The 14,014-nt window shown below is 32.4% G+C and overlaps 1 protein-coding gene across 1 annotated transcript in view; it reads left to right on the top strand.

The window, feature by feature from the left end:
- The window catches only part of LOC118191706 (speckle targeted PIP5K1A-regulated poly(A) polymerase-like), a 74,222-nt gene that overhangs the window by 31,972 nt on the left and 28,236 nt on the right, over positions 1–14,014 (top strand). The window contains exon 5 of the mRNA XM_035362543.2: positions 6,968–7,188. Within this exon, the coding sequence (XP_035218434.1) occupies positions 6,968–7,188 (221 nt within the window). The remainder of the gene's footprint in view (positions 1–6,967; positions 7,189–14,014) is intronic.

Genomic DNA, 14,014 nt, shown 5'->3' with positions numbered 1-14,014 from the left:
AATTTTATGAAAACTAAAATTTGAACTGTCGATTATGTCGAAAAGAGTTTCTAATTCTTGAGCTGCAACAGGATCTACAAAGTGAAAGCATATTTCAATGTCCATTAAACAAAAACTGAAATTGCTGCAAAAAATTAATATAGGTATATTCCATCTAAAAATTATGCGAGGAGTATTGTGCTGGAATGTCAACTGCATATGACATAACAGAAAAAGGAACTTTATGAATTTTTTTTTTTTTTTTTTTTTGTGGATTACGACATCCCACTCACAGTGAATAACGGAAAAATTATCCACTGACTTAAAAGTGACGATCATGACAAAGTAATGATTGAATGATCGGAGAGAGACACAGCGAGGGCATGCCATTGACGGGTCCATTGCTAATGGCTCAAGCCAAAATATTTCATGAAGAAATGAACTTAAAAACTGAATGCACATATTTGATAGCCTGAATAACCAAATTTTAAAATCGTCATGGTATAATGCAATTAAAAATTTCATTTGAAAAAGCTTTAGCTGGCAGAGATGCTCAAGCTGCTGATCTGTTTGCAGATGAATTCATTGAACTTTGAAACGTTATCTTCAGGACAAATTTACAACACTGATGAAACTGCTCTTTTTTGGCAATATGTACTATGAAATACCTTGGTAACCTGTGAAATACCTTGGTACAGAAAAGGCTCCAACTGTTGTCAAAGATTTCAAAGCTTGACTAACAATTTTAGCCAGCGCAAATGTTTCAGGAATGCACAAGTGTAATCAGAAAAAATATACAACCTCGAGCATTTAAATGAATAAAGTTTATCCCATTATATATCATGCAAATAAAAGAGCACGGATGACACAAGCGTTAATGTATGATTGGTTTGAAAATCATTTCATACCCGAGGCTCGGTAAAATTTGAATTTGATTGATTTACCTGATGGATTGTAGATAACTGATTGCTCATATTTCACTTAAAGTTTTAATGAAAGATAAATTAGTTAATCTTTCCTTCAAAGTTCCTTTGATACTCAGCATGCCTAGGCGTTGTACGGACTGTATTGCATCGTCTGGGAGACATACAGTGTATTAACAATCATACCAACCATGTAATATTGGTTTTTTGTAAATAGGTTTTTTTTTGTAATTTACTCCAGGGAGAAAAAAATAAAAAATATCTTTTCTTAATATAACACCAGGGCTGTGGAGTTGGTAGGAAAAATGACCGACTCCGACTCCCTCATATATATATATATATATATGTAAACATATACACATGGGTTACAGCTTATTTTTTTTAATATAAAAGAACTAATAGATGCTACAGAAAAAAAAAAAAAAAAATGATGGCACAACAAATTATTTATATTAATTAGCACTTCTTATGAAATGGAAAAACTGGCATTAGTTATTTCTAAGAAACAGTATTGCTTCCACAAGATTTTCTTTGTTGGTCTTTCCACACTAACTTGAGTAGGAGGAAGAGCTGTTACTGTTAGGGTTACTTCTTTTAACTTTTCAGGGTAGATTTTTAGAACTTCTAAAAGAGGTGTCTTGCAAGCGCAATCATATTTCTCTATTTCTTCAAAGGCTATGTAGAAATCTTGTTTGTATTTTTTCATTTTTATATCTAAAGGCTCTTTGTTTTTATTTTCATTCGCTTTCCCTTAGCCTTTTCAATATTATCCAAAAATATTTCTCAAAATCTAATTCATCAATGGAAAAGGATGATAGAGACTCAACTGCAATGTCTGCAGTTTGACTGTCCTTATTCAAATTCTCCAATTGTTCTGAGAATAATTTTATTTTTAATGAAAGTTCATAGATGACTTTCTTTGCCTTTTTAATTTGTTCATCATCCAAGAAAATTTCGGTGTTTCGAATCTTCATATATTGAACCCAGCAAGATCTCATTGTCTAGCAAACTAGTTTGTCTTTTCTTCATTGAAGAAATGATTTCTTCTGCAATAAACCATTCATTTCAGAAAGAACAAACATCCCATTCTCACCTCTTGTCAGTTCTTCAGATTGCAGCTTTTTTGTGGCTATATACGGTATAGCAAGAAGAGTTTCCAATTCTGCAAGATCATTCCACTGTCTTTCTGTTAGTCAAACATTAGGGTTATCTACATCTCCTGAAAAAGTTCATAATTCTAAAAACCTCTTTATCATCAAATATGTCTTCTTTATCGCATTGTTTGATCAATAATTGCTCCTTTTCCTGCTCGCTTCCTAAGAATGGCATCAATTTTAGGAGTTCTTGCTGTTATTGCTGCTTACCTAAATTTATCAGTGAGATTTGTTACTAAGTGAATCAGTTTAATCACTAATGGCAAATATCACATCCATCCTCCTCCCCCTTATATTTATTTATTAGTAGGTCAATAAAATAGAAAATAACTATTTATTAATGTATACAATTCATAAATGAAAATAATAACTGAGCTTGGCATTAATTTTTCTTAATTCATTTCAAATTAAAACTGTCCAATGAAACCTGTAGTCGGAGTCGACCTGTTTTTAGCGACTCCAGCTCCGACTCATTTTACCTCAAAATCTGCCCGACTCCGATTTCGACTCCATGATTCTGACTCCGACTCCTGACTCCACAGCCCTGTATAACACACAGTGGTATCAAAGTATAAATAAGAAACAACTCACAGTGGTGAGAATACTAGTCCATTTTTCTAATGTGCATGTAATCATCATTCAAGTTCTTGTCTTAAAAATCTGGCTAGAATCAGAACTACAAAGTCTTGATGGGAAGTATTAACAGCTATATTCTAATCTACTTGCATAGTAATACTTCAGGAGCCATTGAAATCTTCTACTGAAATGATGTCTTGTACATTGATTTGTAAGAATGCAATGAATTTTTAATCCGTACAGCTACATGGAAATAAGCCATCCAGCTTGACCTCCAAGGCAGCTCCTCAAAGGTGCCGAGAATTCTGTGGTTATTTCAACCTTAACTGGAGAAATGGGGACTCATTCCACTTGCACAGGCAAGCTGACAGTGTGCAGTTCATCCCTCCTCTTTTTTTTCTTTCTTAACTCATCAGCAGTGAAACCAAATCTGATTTCTAGTCTAACACAAAGTTCGAGGATAACTTGTTCTCAATGCTCATAAAATATTATAGGCTGAATGCTTGACCAATGCACCACACACACACAAAAAAAAAAAAAAAAAAATTGCACGTACTAATCCAAACAAAACTGCTTTTTAACAGTTCATCTTGACCACTTGCAAACATTGAATCACCAAACATGTAAGAGCAGAAGTTGATCCCCTTATCCTTCAAAGTGGGAATTTTTAGTTTCTGTCATTAATTGCCAGCTATTAAAAACTCTTCACTTTTCTGTTTATCATCATGTTACAAAGTTTACAATGTCCCTTCTGGTTTCTGTAACTTCAAAAGCGCAATTTATTTTACAAACTGAAGCTTTCTGATCTCAAAACAACAAAAGTGGAGTGACAGTGTAACTTTAAACTGCTCTCTTCTCATTGTAATCTTATTCATAGCTCCGCTGAGAAATTCCATTTGGAGAACACTGACCATGTTATTTAATCCCCAATTCCAGTTCAGATGTTTAGGGGGAGAAACTCCCTCTTCTCTTTTAACTCCAGTCATGATTGCTAATAATAAAAACTGAAAATAATATAACAAAAGCTTTTAAACTGCTCTTGCTAATCTTGTTCAATTCATTTCGATTAAATAAAAACCATAACACACAATTAATTTAAATGCATTAGCACAGTTAAACTTTTCCACACAACACAGTGTGCTAATAATGCATATGCTAATGGTAACAAAAATGGTAATTTAAAATATACAAAATACTGCTAGCTGTTTATGTATGCATACTGTAGTAACTAAAAATTTTCTGTCCAGTGGATATAAATAAGTTCTTTAAGAACATTGTTTGAAATACTGGCCTAGAATTTGTTTACATGTTAATTTATCATTTAAAAAGGTCAGAAGGTATAATAGCCCAAATTACTGTAATTTATTGCATATTGTTAAATAATATATGTTCTATATGAGGGGAGTTGAAAAATAAGGTTATCTACACTGTTACTGGCAGTTTTTTAAGATAAACATTCAATTTTTAGCATAATAAGGTTTCATTGTTTTTTTCCTACATGATCATCAGAGATATTGTGCATTCGTCATAATGCCAAACAAGTTAAAAAACCCTTGTTGAAAAAAATGCATATCCTGCATGCAGGATTTCATTGCTGGAATCATTTCCTCTGCTTTACTGATGATTTGCTTTAACATGGTGCTTGGACCATAGCATTTCTGTGAGTTGGATATGGATTTCAGCACCTGATCTGTCATAAGCTCCTCCTCTGTCTATGATTGCTAAAGTCTTCTGTCCATATCTGTCGGCCATAGAATGCCCCCCACCAGTTCAAAATTTCTGCTATAATTACAGTAATGTCATCTGCACTATATAGATCATATGCTACCAAATGGTGGAAGAATAACCATAAAACCACAAACTCTTGTTTGCCCCATTGCTTACAATTTCTCGGTAAAAAATAAGAGAAGACAAAACTTATTTTGCAACTTTCTCTCGTACATGGTTTTAGAGTTTTGCTGGCACTGAATTAAGTAATAATTTGTGTTTATATCAAATTTCTTAATTGGTATAAATGCTAAAATATTTATTTAATTCTATTCACATCATTTATTTGTCTACCAAAAGGAACTTAATTAAAGATTAATATTATTCATAGTAGTATTAATGATTGAAAAATGAGAGTAACAGATGTGAGTCAGTAAAACTGCAGATTATTTAGTCAGTTTTTTAAAAAAATATATTTAAGTTAACAATTTGGATATTTTCTTTTATAAAAAGCAGTTAATCTTATTGTTTAAAATCCAAAATATTCCTTCTGCGGAAAGTAAATAAAATTGCCAACATCTTTAAATTTCATATCGTTACTTATTTGAACAAACTGACATATCTGAACAAAAAGCAACAGCATGTTATATTATTAATTAACACATATTGATACTAACTTGATTAAAATCAAAGTTTTCTGAGTACATTGGGCATTATTTTATGATTACATGAAAAAAAAAATTAAGTATATGTGCATATATGAAATTTTAATACCATTTTGAAAACCTGAAATTGGTTCTCATATTTGTTTTGGCATTCCAAACAGTTTTAACAAAGCCTTTCTAAATATTTTGGCCTGTTATACACAACATTATATTACATTGTACATATTTGTTACCTTGCCATTTATACTTCATGCAGCCTAGCAAATAAGGAATTTCCTGAATGTTGTATGCAGGATGTAAGCACATGAGTTAATTTTCAAAAACATATGAGTACAACCACAGATCTGCAAGTTTCTGTTGCTTATTAAAAACTGAGCCCTTTGAAAGAAATAAATGTATTTTTTAATAACTCAAATCTGTTCCTTTTTTCAGCAATATATTTAATGGATATAAGTAAAAATGCATGTAACTTACACTGAAGAGCCAAAACATAATGACCACCTACTCAATAATGCATTGCATGACCTTTGGCCAGCAAAACAATTGCAACTCACCCGAGCATGCTACAAGTTCTTGGTAGATGACTGGACACAGGTTGTATCAAATGTCTAAGCAGCAGTCATGCAAAGCCAAGACATTCTGACATGTTGGTGTTTGATCTCTGAGCTCTCACTCCATTACATCCCAAATGTGTTCTATCAGGCTAAGATCCAGTGAGTTATGTAACCAGGATATTAACTGGAGTTCATCCTTATGCTCCTCAAACCACTCCAACACAATTCAATCCCTGTGACATATGGCATTGTCCTGCTGGATGGTTTCATTTTCAGGTGGGAAAAGACACCATGTAAGGGTGCAACTGATCTGCAGTTATGTTCAAACAGTCTGCAGCTTTCATGATCTGTTCTACGACAATTAAGGGCCCCAGAGCTGCCCATGAGAACATCCCCTAAAGCGTAATACCACAACCGCCAGCCTGTGTGGGACCTGCTGTACAGGATGCAGCAACTGTTCACCTGGAAAATGGCATATCCTGACAGAACCATTGATGTAATGAGTGAGAAATCTTGATTTAGCTGATCAAATACCTGCTTCCACTTATCCGTTGTCCAGTCTTGATGTTCCTGAACCCACTATAGGTGTAGTTGACAATGAAGCTTATTCAACAAAGGCACATGTGTAAGACGTCTGCTGTGCAGTGTCCACTGATTTGTGTGTTTTGAAACACTTGCACTTGGACCTGCACTGTATTGGGTTGTAAGATGAGACACTATCTGATGCTGATTTTGCTATACCAAGTGGAACAATTTCCAGCATCCATTTTTTCTTTGATGATGCATAGACATCCAACACCTTAGAATCTATTCCTGGTTTCACCATCATTGATTCATTTTGCATAAATACCAGCAATGGCAGATTATGAACAACCTACCTTGTGCAGTTTTGGAGATACTTGTTCCAAGTTTCCGAGCCATTACAAACTGCCCTCTATCAAATTCTCTTAGATCAGCAGTCTTTCCCATCACTCACAAAAGTAAGTGCAAGAATGATTCTTTACCTTCTCCAGCCAGCAGTTTTAAATACCATTCCCACTTACTTGCCCTCCTCATCATCCAGATGAATTCATTGAAAAATGTGGAGATGGTCATAATATTTTGTCTCATCAGTGCATGTCTAAATGATAATTCTTATAAGCATTTACAGCATTACTGTAATTAATAAAAGATGTTTCTAATGTCATATATTATGCCCTTGAGTGCAGAATTGTGTAATTTAATTTGCTTTTTTTCAAAATAGAGATTTATGTATATATAGCTAGGTAAATGTAGATGTTTTATATATTTTAAAAACTTTGTGCAGGCCAAAAAAAAAAAAAAAAAAAGTTACATTGAACAAAAGAAAGTAAGTCTTCCAAGGTTATTGTAAACTGTTTTAAAAAATATATGTTGGTTATATGTTGCAGGTTTTCTTTACTTAATACAAGACTGTTGCACCTTTTACATCATTTAGATGAAAGATTTGGACCTTTAGCTAAGCTAATTCGTTATTGGGGAAAATATGGAGGATTTGTTGGAGATATTGAAAGGTTCAATAGTTATTCCTTTTCCTTATTAGTGGTTTATTTTCTTCAAAATATTCATCTTCCTGTTTTACCTCCTATTACTGAAATGATGGATAAGTCAGGTAAATAAAAGTGTTAAATAGTTTAGCTACCATATGATGTGTATTAAAAATAATCTGATATTTAATAGACATTATAGCACTTATGTTTTTAAAGACTGTATTATAATTCTTCAAATATCATAAATTTATAAAAAGATACAGTCAAAAGTCTTTAATCCGGACTTCCATAATCCAGAATGATCTATAATCCGGACCTCAAAGCTACAAACTTTCTGCGCATGCATCAACGCATAATGCATTCTCGCATACACATAATACCTTTACGCATGCACATAATATGTTTACGCATGAGCGTTTAATGTATAACGGACGGTATAAGCTAAGCTAAAATTATCTAATTATCTATTTCTGTTAATGTTTCAGATTGGGTTGTTCCTTAATCTTTGAACTGGATCCGGCTTATTATTTTTTGCAGACTGTTAGAGCAATTTTATAAAAGTAAGCTTGAACTTTCGATTATGTCAAAAAGAGTTTCCAATTCTGCAGCGGCCAAAGGATCTACAAAGCGAAAGCATGTTTTGATGTCCATCAAACAAAAAGTGGAATTGCTTCAAAAAATAGATAAAGGCATATCCTTTGTTTCTCTAACCATTCCGAAATCTGTTTATCAATTTCACGCTGCTCTGTGGGGAGGGGCGACGTCGCGACACGCAGTGAACTGGAAGTTGATCTGTCAGCACTATCCTTATCTTCAGGGAAGACGTTTTTATTTTATTCGGCGTACAATTACTTACTAAATGTAGTATTTCATCTCGATGTACTCCGTCTTTGATATGATTTAAATCAAATTCCTCATCATTATAAATATCACGAATACACATCAAATAGTTTTCTGGCTGCAGTTTTCTAATTTTGACTATGCTTAATGTATGCTTTACGCATGAGCGTGTTGAAAGAAATGTTTAATAAAATAAACAAATAAATATTAAGCTTTTTTTGTATATTTTGACACCCTTTAGATCATAATTGCTCTTTATTTCATAAATTACAGTTTCATATTTTTAATTTTATAATTTCTGCATGCCATCTTACCAGATTTAAATTAATGATCTATAATCCGGAAAAACTGATAATACGGAATCGCCGAAGTCCCAACGAGTCCGGATTAAAGACTTTTGACTGTATATATTTAAAATGTTAAAATGATTTTTTAAAGATTTATTCATATATATGATTTTTTAGTTTGTTTTAACTTCATGCTTTAATAAAAGTATAACTATATACTTCTCTTTTATAACTGAGTATTGAAATATGCTTTGAGTTCAAATATTTTATTGGTTGAAATTGAATTGATGCTGTACACAATTACAGTGAACTCAAAAACTCATCTGAAAGATTTTCTTTGAGAGTTTTCAAAATGTATTATTTATATTCTAATTGTTTTCTTTAGAGTGCATACATGGAAGCTGTGATTTAATGTTTAAAAGGTGCATAGATTTGTGCATTTTTAAAAAATTATTTATTTAATGTATAACAGTTGTCATGAAAAATATTTTTTTATGTGTAAGATTTTCCTATGTATTTTGTATTTCGCTACATATTTGTATTTTGCTCGTATATGTATTTTGTGTTTTTGAGCATATTTTAAATTCAGATTTTAATATGCAGACTCTCATAATGAATTTTTTTTTCAACTCAGAAGGGGGATGCAGATGTGTTTTAAGCTTAGAACATGATACAGTGACTTTTCCACCTACAAATTTGTACTTGTAGATATTACCATCTTGTACTTGCAGATGATGTGATGTAGAGATTTGTATATTTTTTCTACAAGTTTATACTTGTAGAAAAGATATACGAATCATACTGAAAAAAATTTATCAAGTGTTTTGATTTTAGAAACAACAGTGCATATCATATTTTACTCTCATTTTGAAACTAAAAGTAACATCATCATTGATATCTCTGACAATATATGAGCATCTTTATAATTCATGAAAGATTAGATAAATCTTGAAACAGTGATCCCCTACCATTTTGTTTTGTAGATCACATTCATAACTATAATGTGGTGGGCACTTCCTTTATTTCTGAAGACAAAATGTTCAAATTGTAAGCTAAAAAAGTATGCTATAAAAGGTTAATGCAGCATGAAAATGTTTGAAATCAATGCAATATGTTTGCACAAAATAGATCACAAGTAAATTTAATAAAATTATTTTTTATCAAATTAAATAAGTTTGGTATTTTATTTAATTTTTAGAGCATAGAATAATGTTTCTTTTTCTAAATAATCATTAAGATGTTTTTAAGTGAGCCGAGATCCATATTCTGATATTTGGCATTCTTTATCAAACAGTGATTTGTATAACTGAAACTGTATAACTGAAGTATAAATGAAAATTTATTTTATTTTCTATGCTGCTTTAAAAAGAGGGAAAAAATTCTATAATTTTCTTCTGATGTATAGAATTTTAACCTTGCATAATTACCTTAAAGCTTAAGTGGCATGGCTTCATTTTGTTTCTTTGATGATGTAAATATAATCTTAATAAATGGAAGTTTATGAAAACAGACTAGAATAAGTAATTATGCAAATTTAGATAATAATTGTTTAAATACAATTCTTCATGACCAGATCAAAAAAGCTGTGCCATTCATGAGTTAACATAGTGTAAATGATGGCTTTTTATTCAGCTATTAATTTTTTATTACTATTTCAGATTTATTTTTAGATTTCAATTTTGAATATAACATAAAACAAAAAGCTAATCATCTAAAACTGTCATTATTAAATATTTAAGCAAAAGCTTGTATTCATATGTTATTAAACCTCTATTTTTAAGAAATGGATCATAGATTGGAAATGGACCTGTGTTAAGTGTTCAATGCACTGAATTATATTCCTTATGTAATAGGAATATAGAATATTCAAACATTTTATTAAAAAATTAGTTAAAATAGTCATTGTTTGAAGTAGGGCCAGTAATAGAAGTAGGCAGATTGTATATTACTTTAACCCTGCAATGGAGGAACCAGCATACAGAGTACCTAATGCCATCTTTTGGGCTGTAATTTTTAGACAACCCCTTCCTGAGCTTCCTCCTTTCCCTCTACCCACCTAGAAACATTCCATGAGTGCAATGCATCTGGTATTTTTGGTCAGTCTGGTTTTCGCCTTCTTTCCGAAAGCAGTTATTGTGAATATGTCACGCAGACGAACGCAGTACACCGCTCCTCCAAGTATATGCAGAAAAAATATTGCACCTCCTGAAGATTATTTGTGCATTTTAGAAGAAGTCTCAGTTGATGAAGACTTCGACAATTTGGATAACGAATCTGATGTGGATGATTCGGAAATCATCAAACATTCTGATCACGAAAGTGGCTCAGAAATTGAGGGAAAACGTTTCTAAACATGCTCATTTTCCTTCCTCAAATGATGTTTCCCCAACAAATGACGATTTTAGTGATGTTGAAAATGACATGAGTGATTTAAAATATGGGGGCTTTTTTGTAAAAACAATTTACAAAAAGAAGAGAGTTGGAGAAAAGTTTCTGAAAGAAGAAAAGGAAACTTATAAGTGGAATAAAGTTCCCCTCAAGAGCAAATTCGCCAGAATGCCTAAAAAAAAATTTGATGAAAAAAATATTCCTAAGTGCCAAAACTTATGACGATATAAATGATGAGCTTTATGGCTTTTCAGAAAATCATAAATACAAATATGATTGATGCTATCATACAATATACAAATATTTATCTCAAATGTAACAGGACTGCAAATGGTCTCCAAAACATCTCAAAGCGTGTGTGATACTAATAGAGCAGAAATTTTGGCCTTTTTAGGAATTTTATTCTTATTAGGGTGCAAAAAAATGTCACAACTCAATTCGGAGGAAGCATGGGCAAAACGGTACTGGAATTGAAATTTTCCAAGGGGTCATGGGTCTCAAGCGATTCAGAAACCTATGTGCTGCTATTCTATTCGACGATAAAGGCACAAGGTATGTGCGAAGAAAAACTGATAAGCTTGCTGCACTAAGAGAATTTTTTGAATCTTTCAGTCAGAACTGTCAAAACCTTTATACACCAGGTGACGAACTCACAATCGATGAGAAGTTGGAACCCTTTCGCGGGAGACGCTCTTTTATTCAATTCATCCCAAACAAGCCCGTGAAGCACGGTCTGAAAATTTTTGTAGTTGTTGACTCACAAATGTTTTATACATTGAAGCTTGAAATTTATTGTGTCAATCAACCCTCAGGACCTTACGAGGCTTCCAATTCAAGTATTGACATTGTCAAAAGGCTAATTGATGCGTACGAAGGTTCCAACCGAAACCTGACGACCGATAATTGGTATACAAGCTACCAGCTAGCTCAATATCTTCTTACCAAAGGTATAACACTTGTGGGCAGGCTGAAAAAAAAAATAAAAAGGAAATTCCAAACGAATTTCAGCCATCAACAACACGAGATGTCGACAGTTCACTGTTTGGTTTTCAAAAGGATATGACAATTGTTTCATATGCAACGAAAAAAATAAGTGTGTAATACAGTCAAAAGTCGTTAATTCGGACCTCAAAGCTACAAACTTTCTGCGCATATAAGACCTTTACGGCTGCGAATTTGCGTGTGCGCGTGCGCAAAATACGTTTATGAATGCGCGTTTAATGTATAACGGACGGTGTAAGCTAAGCTCTAATTATCTATTTCAGTTAATGTTGCAGATTGCGTTGTTCCTTAATCTTCGAATTGGATCTGGCTTATTATTTTTTGCAGACTATTAGAGCAATTTTATAAAAGTAAGCTTGAACTTTTGATTATGTCAAATAGAATTTCCAATATATATTTACTAATATGTAAAGGATCTACAAAGTGAAAGTATGTTTCGGAATCCATTAAACAAAAAGAGGAATTGCTGCAAAAAATGGATAAAGGCATATCCTTTGTTTATCTAAACTTTAACGTTTGTTTATTTAAACTTTGTTTATCTTTAACCCCACGGCGCGCGCAATGAATTGGAAGTTGATCTGTCAGCACTATCCTTATCTTCAGGGCAGATGTTTTTATTTTATTTGGCTTATAATTGCTTACTAAATGTAGTATTTCATCTCGATGTACTCCGTCTTTGATATGATTTAAATCAAATGCCTCATCATTATAATTCGCTTCCAGTAGCGAAGAAAGTGACAGAGGTTATTGAAAACGAAAAAATTTCGATTGACAAATTAGTCAGTATTCTCGACACAGGAATTATACGAATTGAACAGCACAACTTTGTAACTGACCAAGAAATTATGTCTGTTTATAGAATTAAAGAGAATGTATTATCACATAAAAAACGAGGCAACTTAAACAACTTACATTGAAAAAAATGTTTAATAAAGTAAACAAATAAATACTAAGCTTTTTTTTTTTTTTTGTAAATTTTGATACCCTTTAGATCATAATTGTTCTTTATTTCCTAAATTATGGTTTCATATTTTTAATTTTATAATTTCTGCATGCTATCTTACCAGATTTAAATTGATGATCTATAATCCGGAAAAACCCCTAATCCAGAATCGCCGAAGTCCCTTCGAGTCCAGATTAAAGACTTTGTATTGTACTAATATTTTATATCCCTGATGCCAACCTGGTGAATTATTAATTATTATATTTTGCTTTCAGCACTGTACGTTTATCAACACATGGCAACTCAGCAATGCATAAAGAATTTTTTTCTAAAGATTACATTTAGTGCTATTTTAATTAAGAATAACTGATTTTTTTAATCATATAAACCCAGAACCGGTGCCAGATCTCGTATGGCCGCACAGGGTGGCAGATTTTAGGGAAGACTAAATTTTTGGAATTTAGAGAAGTACTGAGTAGCAAAATTAAAGGATGATAAAATTCTTAGAATTTAGGGAAAGCACTGGGACCCAAAATTAAGGGACGGCAAAAATTAGAACTCAAGAATGCGTTTGGTAGCAGAATTTCGGACCCTCAGAGATATTTTATTTTAGGGTCAATCAGAAATAAGTTTAAGTCAAGGGGCAAAATATCTATCGCTGGCCCTTAGAAAGCTTAAGTATATGTGGGAATTGATTTGTTCGAGACTAATTTAAGCCTTAAGTATGTGAAAGAATTAGATGTAAGTATAATAAATTACTAAATTAATACAATTCAGGCTTAATTGTCTCAGTGTGTGATAGAAGGAAGGCAAAATTTAATGGAATATATCATTGGCATGCTACATAGCCAATCATGTATAGCGGACGCTTTTAAGCTAGGCTAAAATTATACTTAACTGTTCCAAAGAATTTCAGTTAATACAGCAGATTGTGCTGTTTATTAACTTTCTGATTTGATCCAGCTTATTATAATTTTGCAGGCTGTCATAATTACAGCAATTTTATGAAAACTAAAATTTGAACTGTCGATTATGTCGAAAAGAGTTTCTAATTCTTGAGCTGCAACAGAATCTACAAAGTGAAAGCATATTTCAATGTCCATTAAACAAAAACTGAAATTGCTGCAAAAAATGAATATAGGTATATTCCATCTAAAAATTATGCGAGGAGTATTGTGCTGGAATGTCAACTGCATATGACATAACAGAAAAAGGAACTTTTTGAATTTTTTTTTTTTTTTGTGGATTACGACATCCCACTCACAGTGAATAACAGAAAAATTATTCACTGAGCTAAAAGTGACGATCATGACAAAGTAATGATTGAATGATTGGAGAGAGACACAGCGAGGGCATGCCATTGACGGGTCCAATGCTAATGGCTCAAGCCAAAATATTTCATGAAGAAATGAACTTAAAAAGTGAATGCACATATTTGATAGCCTGAATAACCAAATTTTAAAATCGTTATGGTATAATGCAATTAAA

Source organism: Stegodyphus dumicola, chromosome 10, assembly GCF_044657685.1.
Source record: "Stegodyphus dumicola isolate Sdum_Otavi_A_Nest chromosome 10, ASM4465768v1".
NCBI classification, from domain to species: domain Eukaryota; kingdom Metazoa; phylum Arthropoda; class Arachnida; order Araneae; family Eresidae; genus Stegodyphus; species Stegodyphus dumicola.
This window is presented reverse-complemented; position numbering and strand designations above follow the sequence as displayed.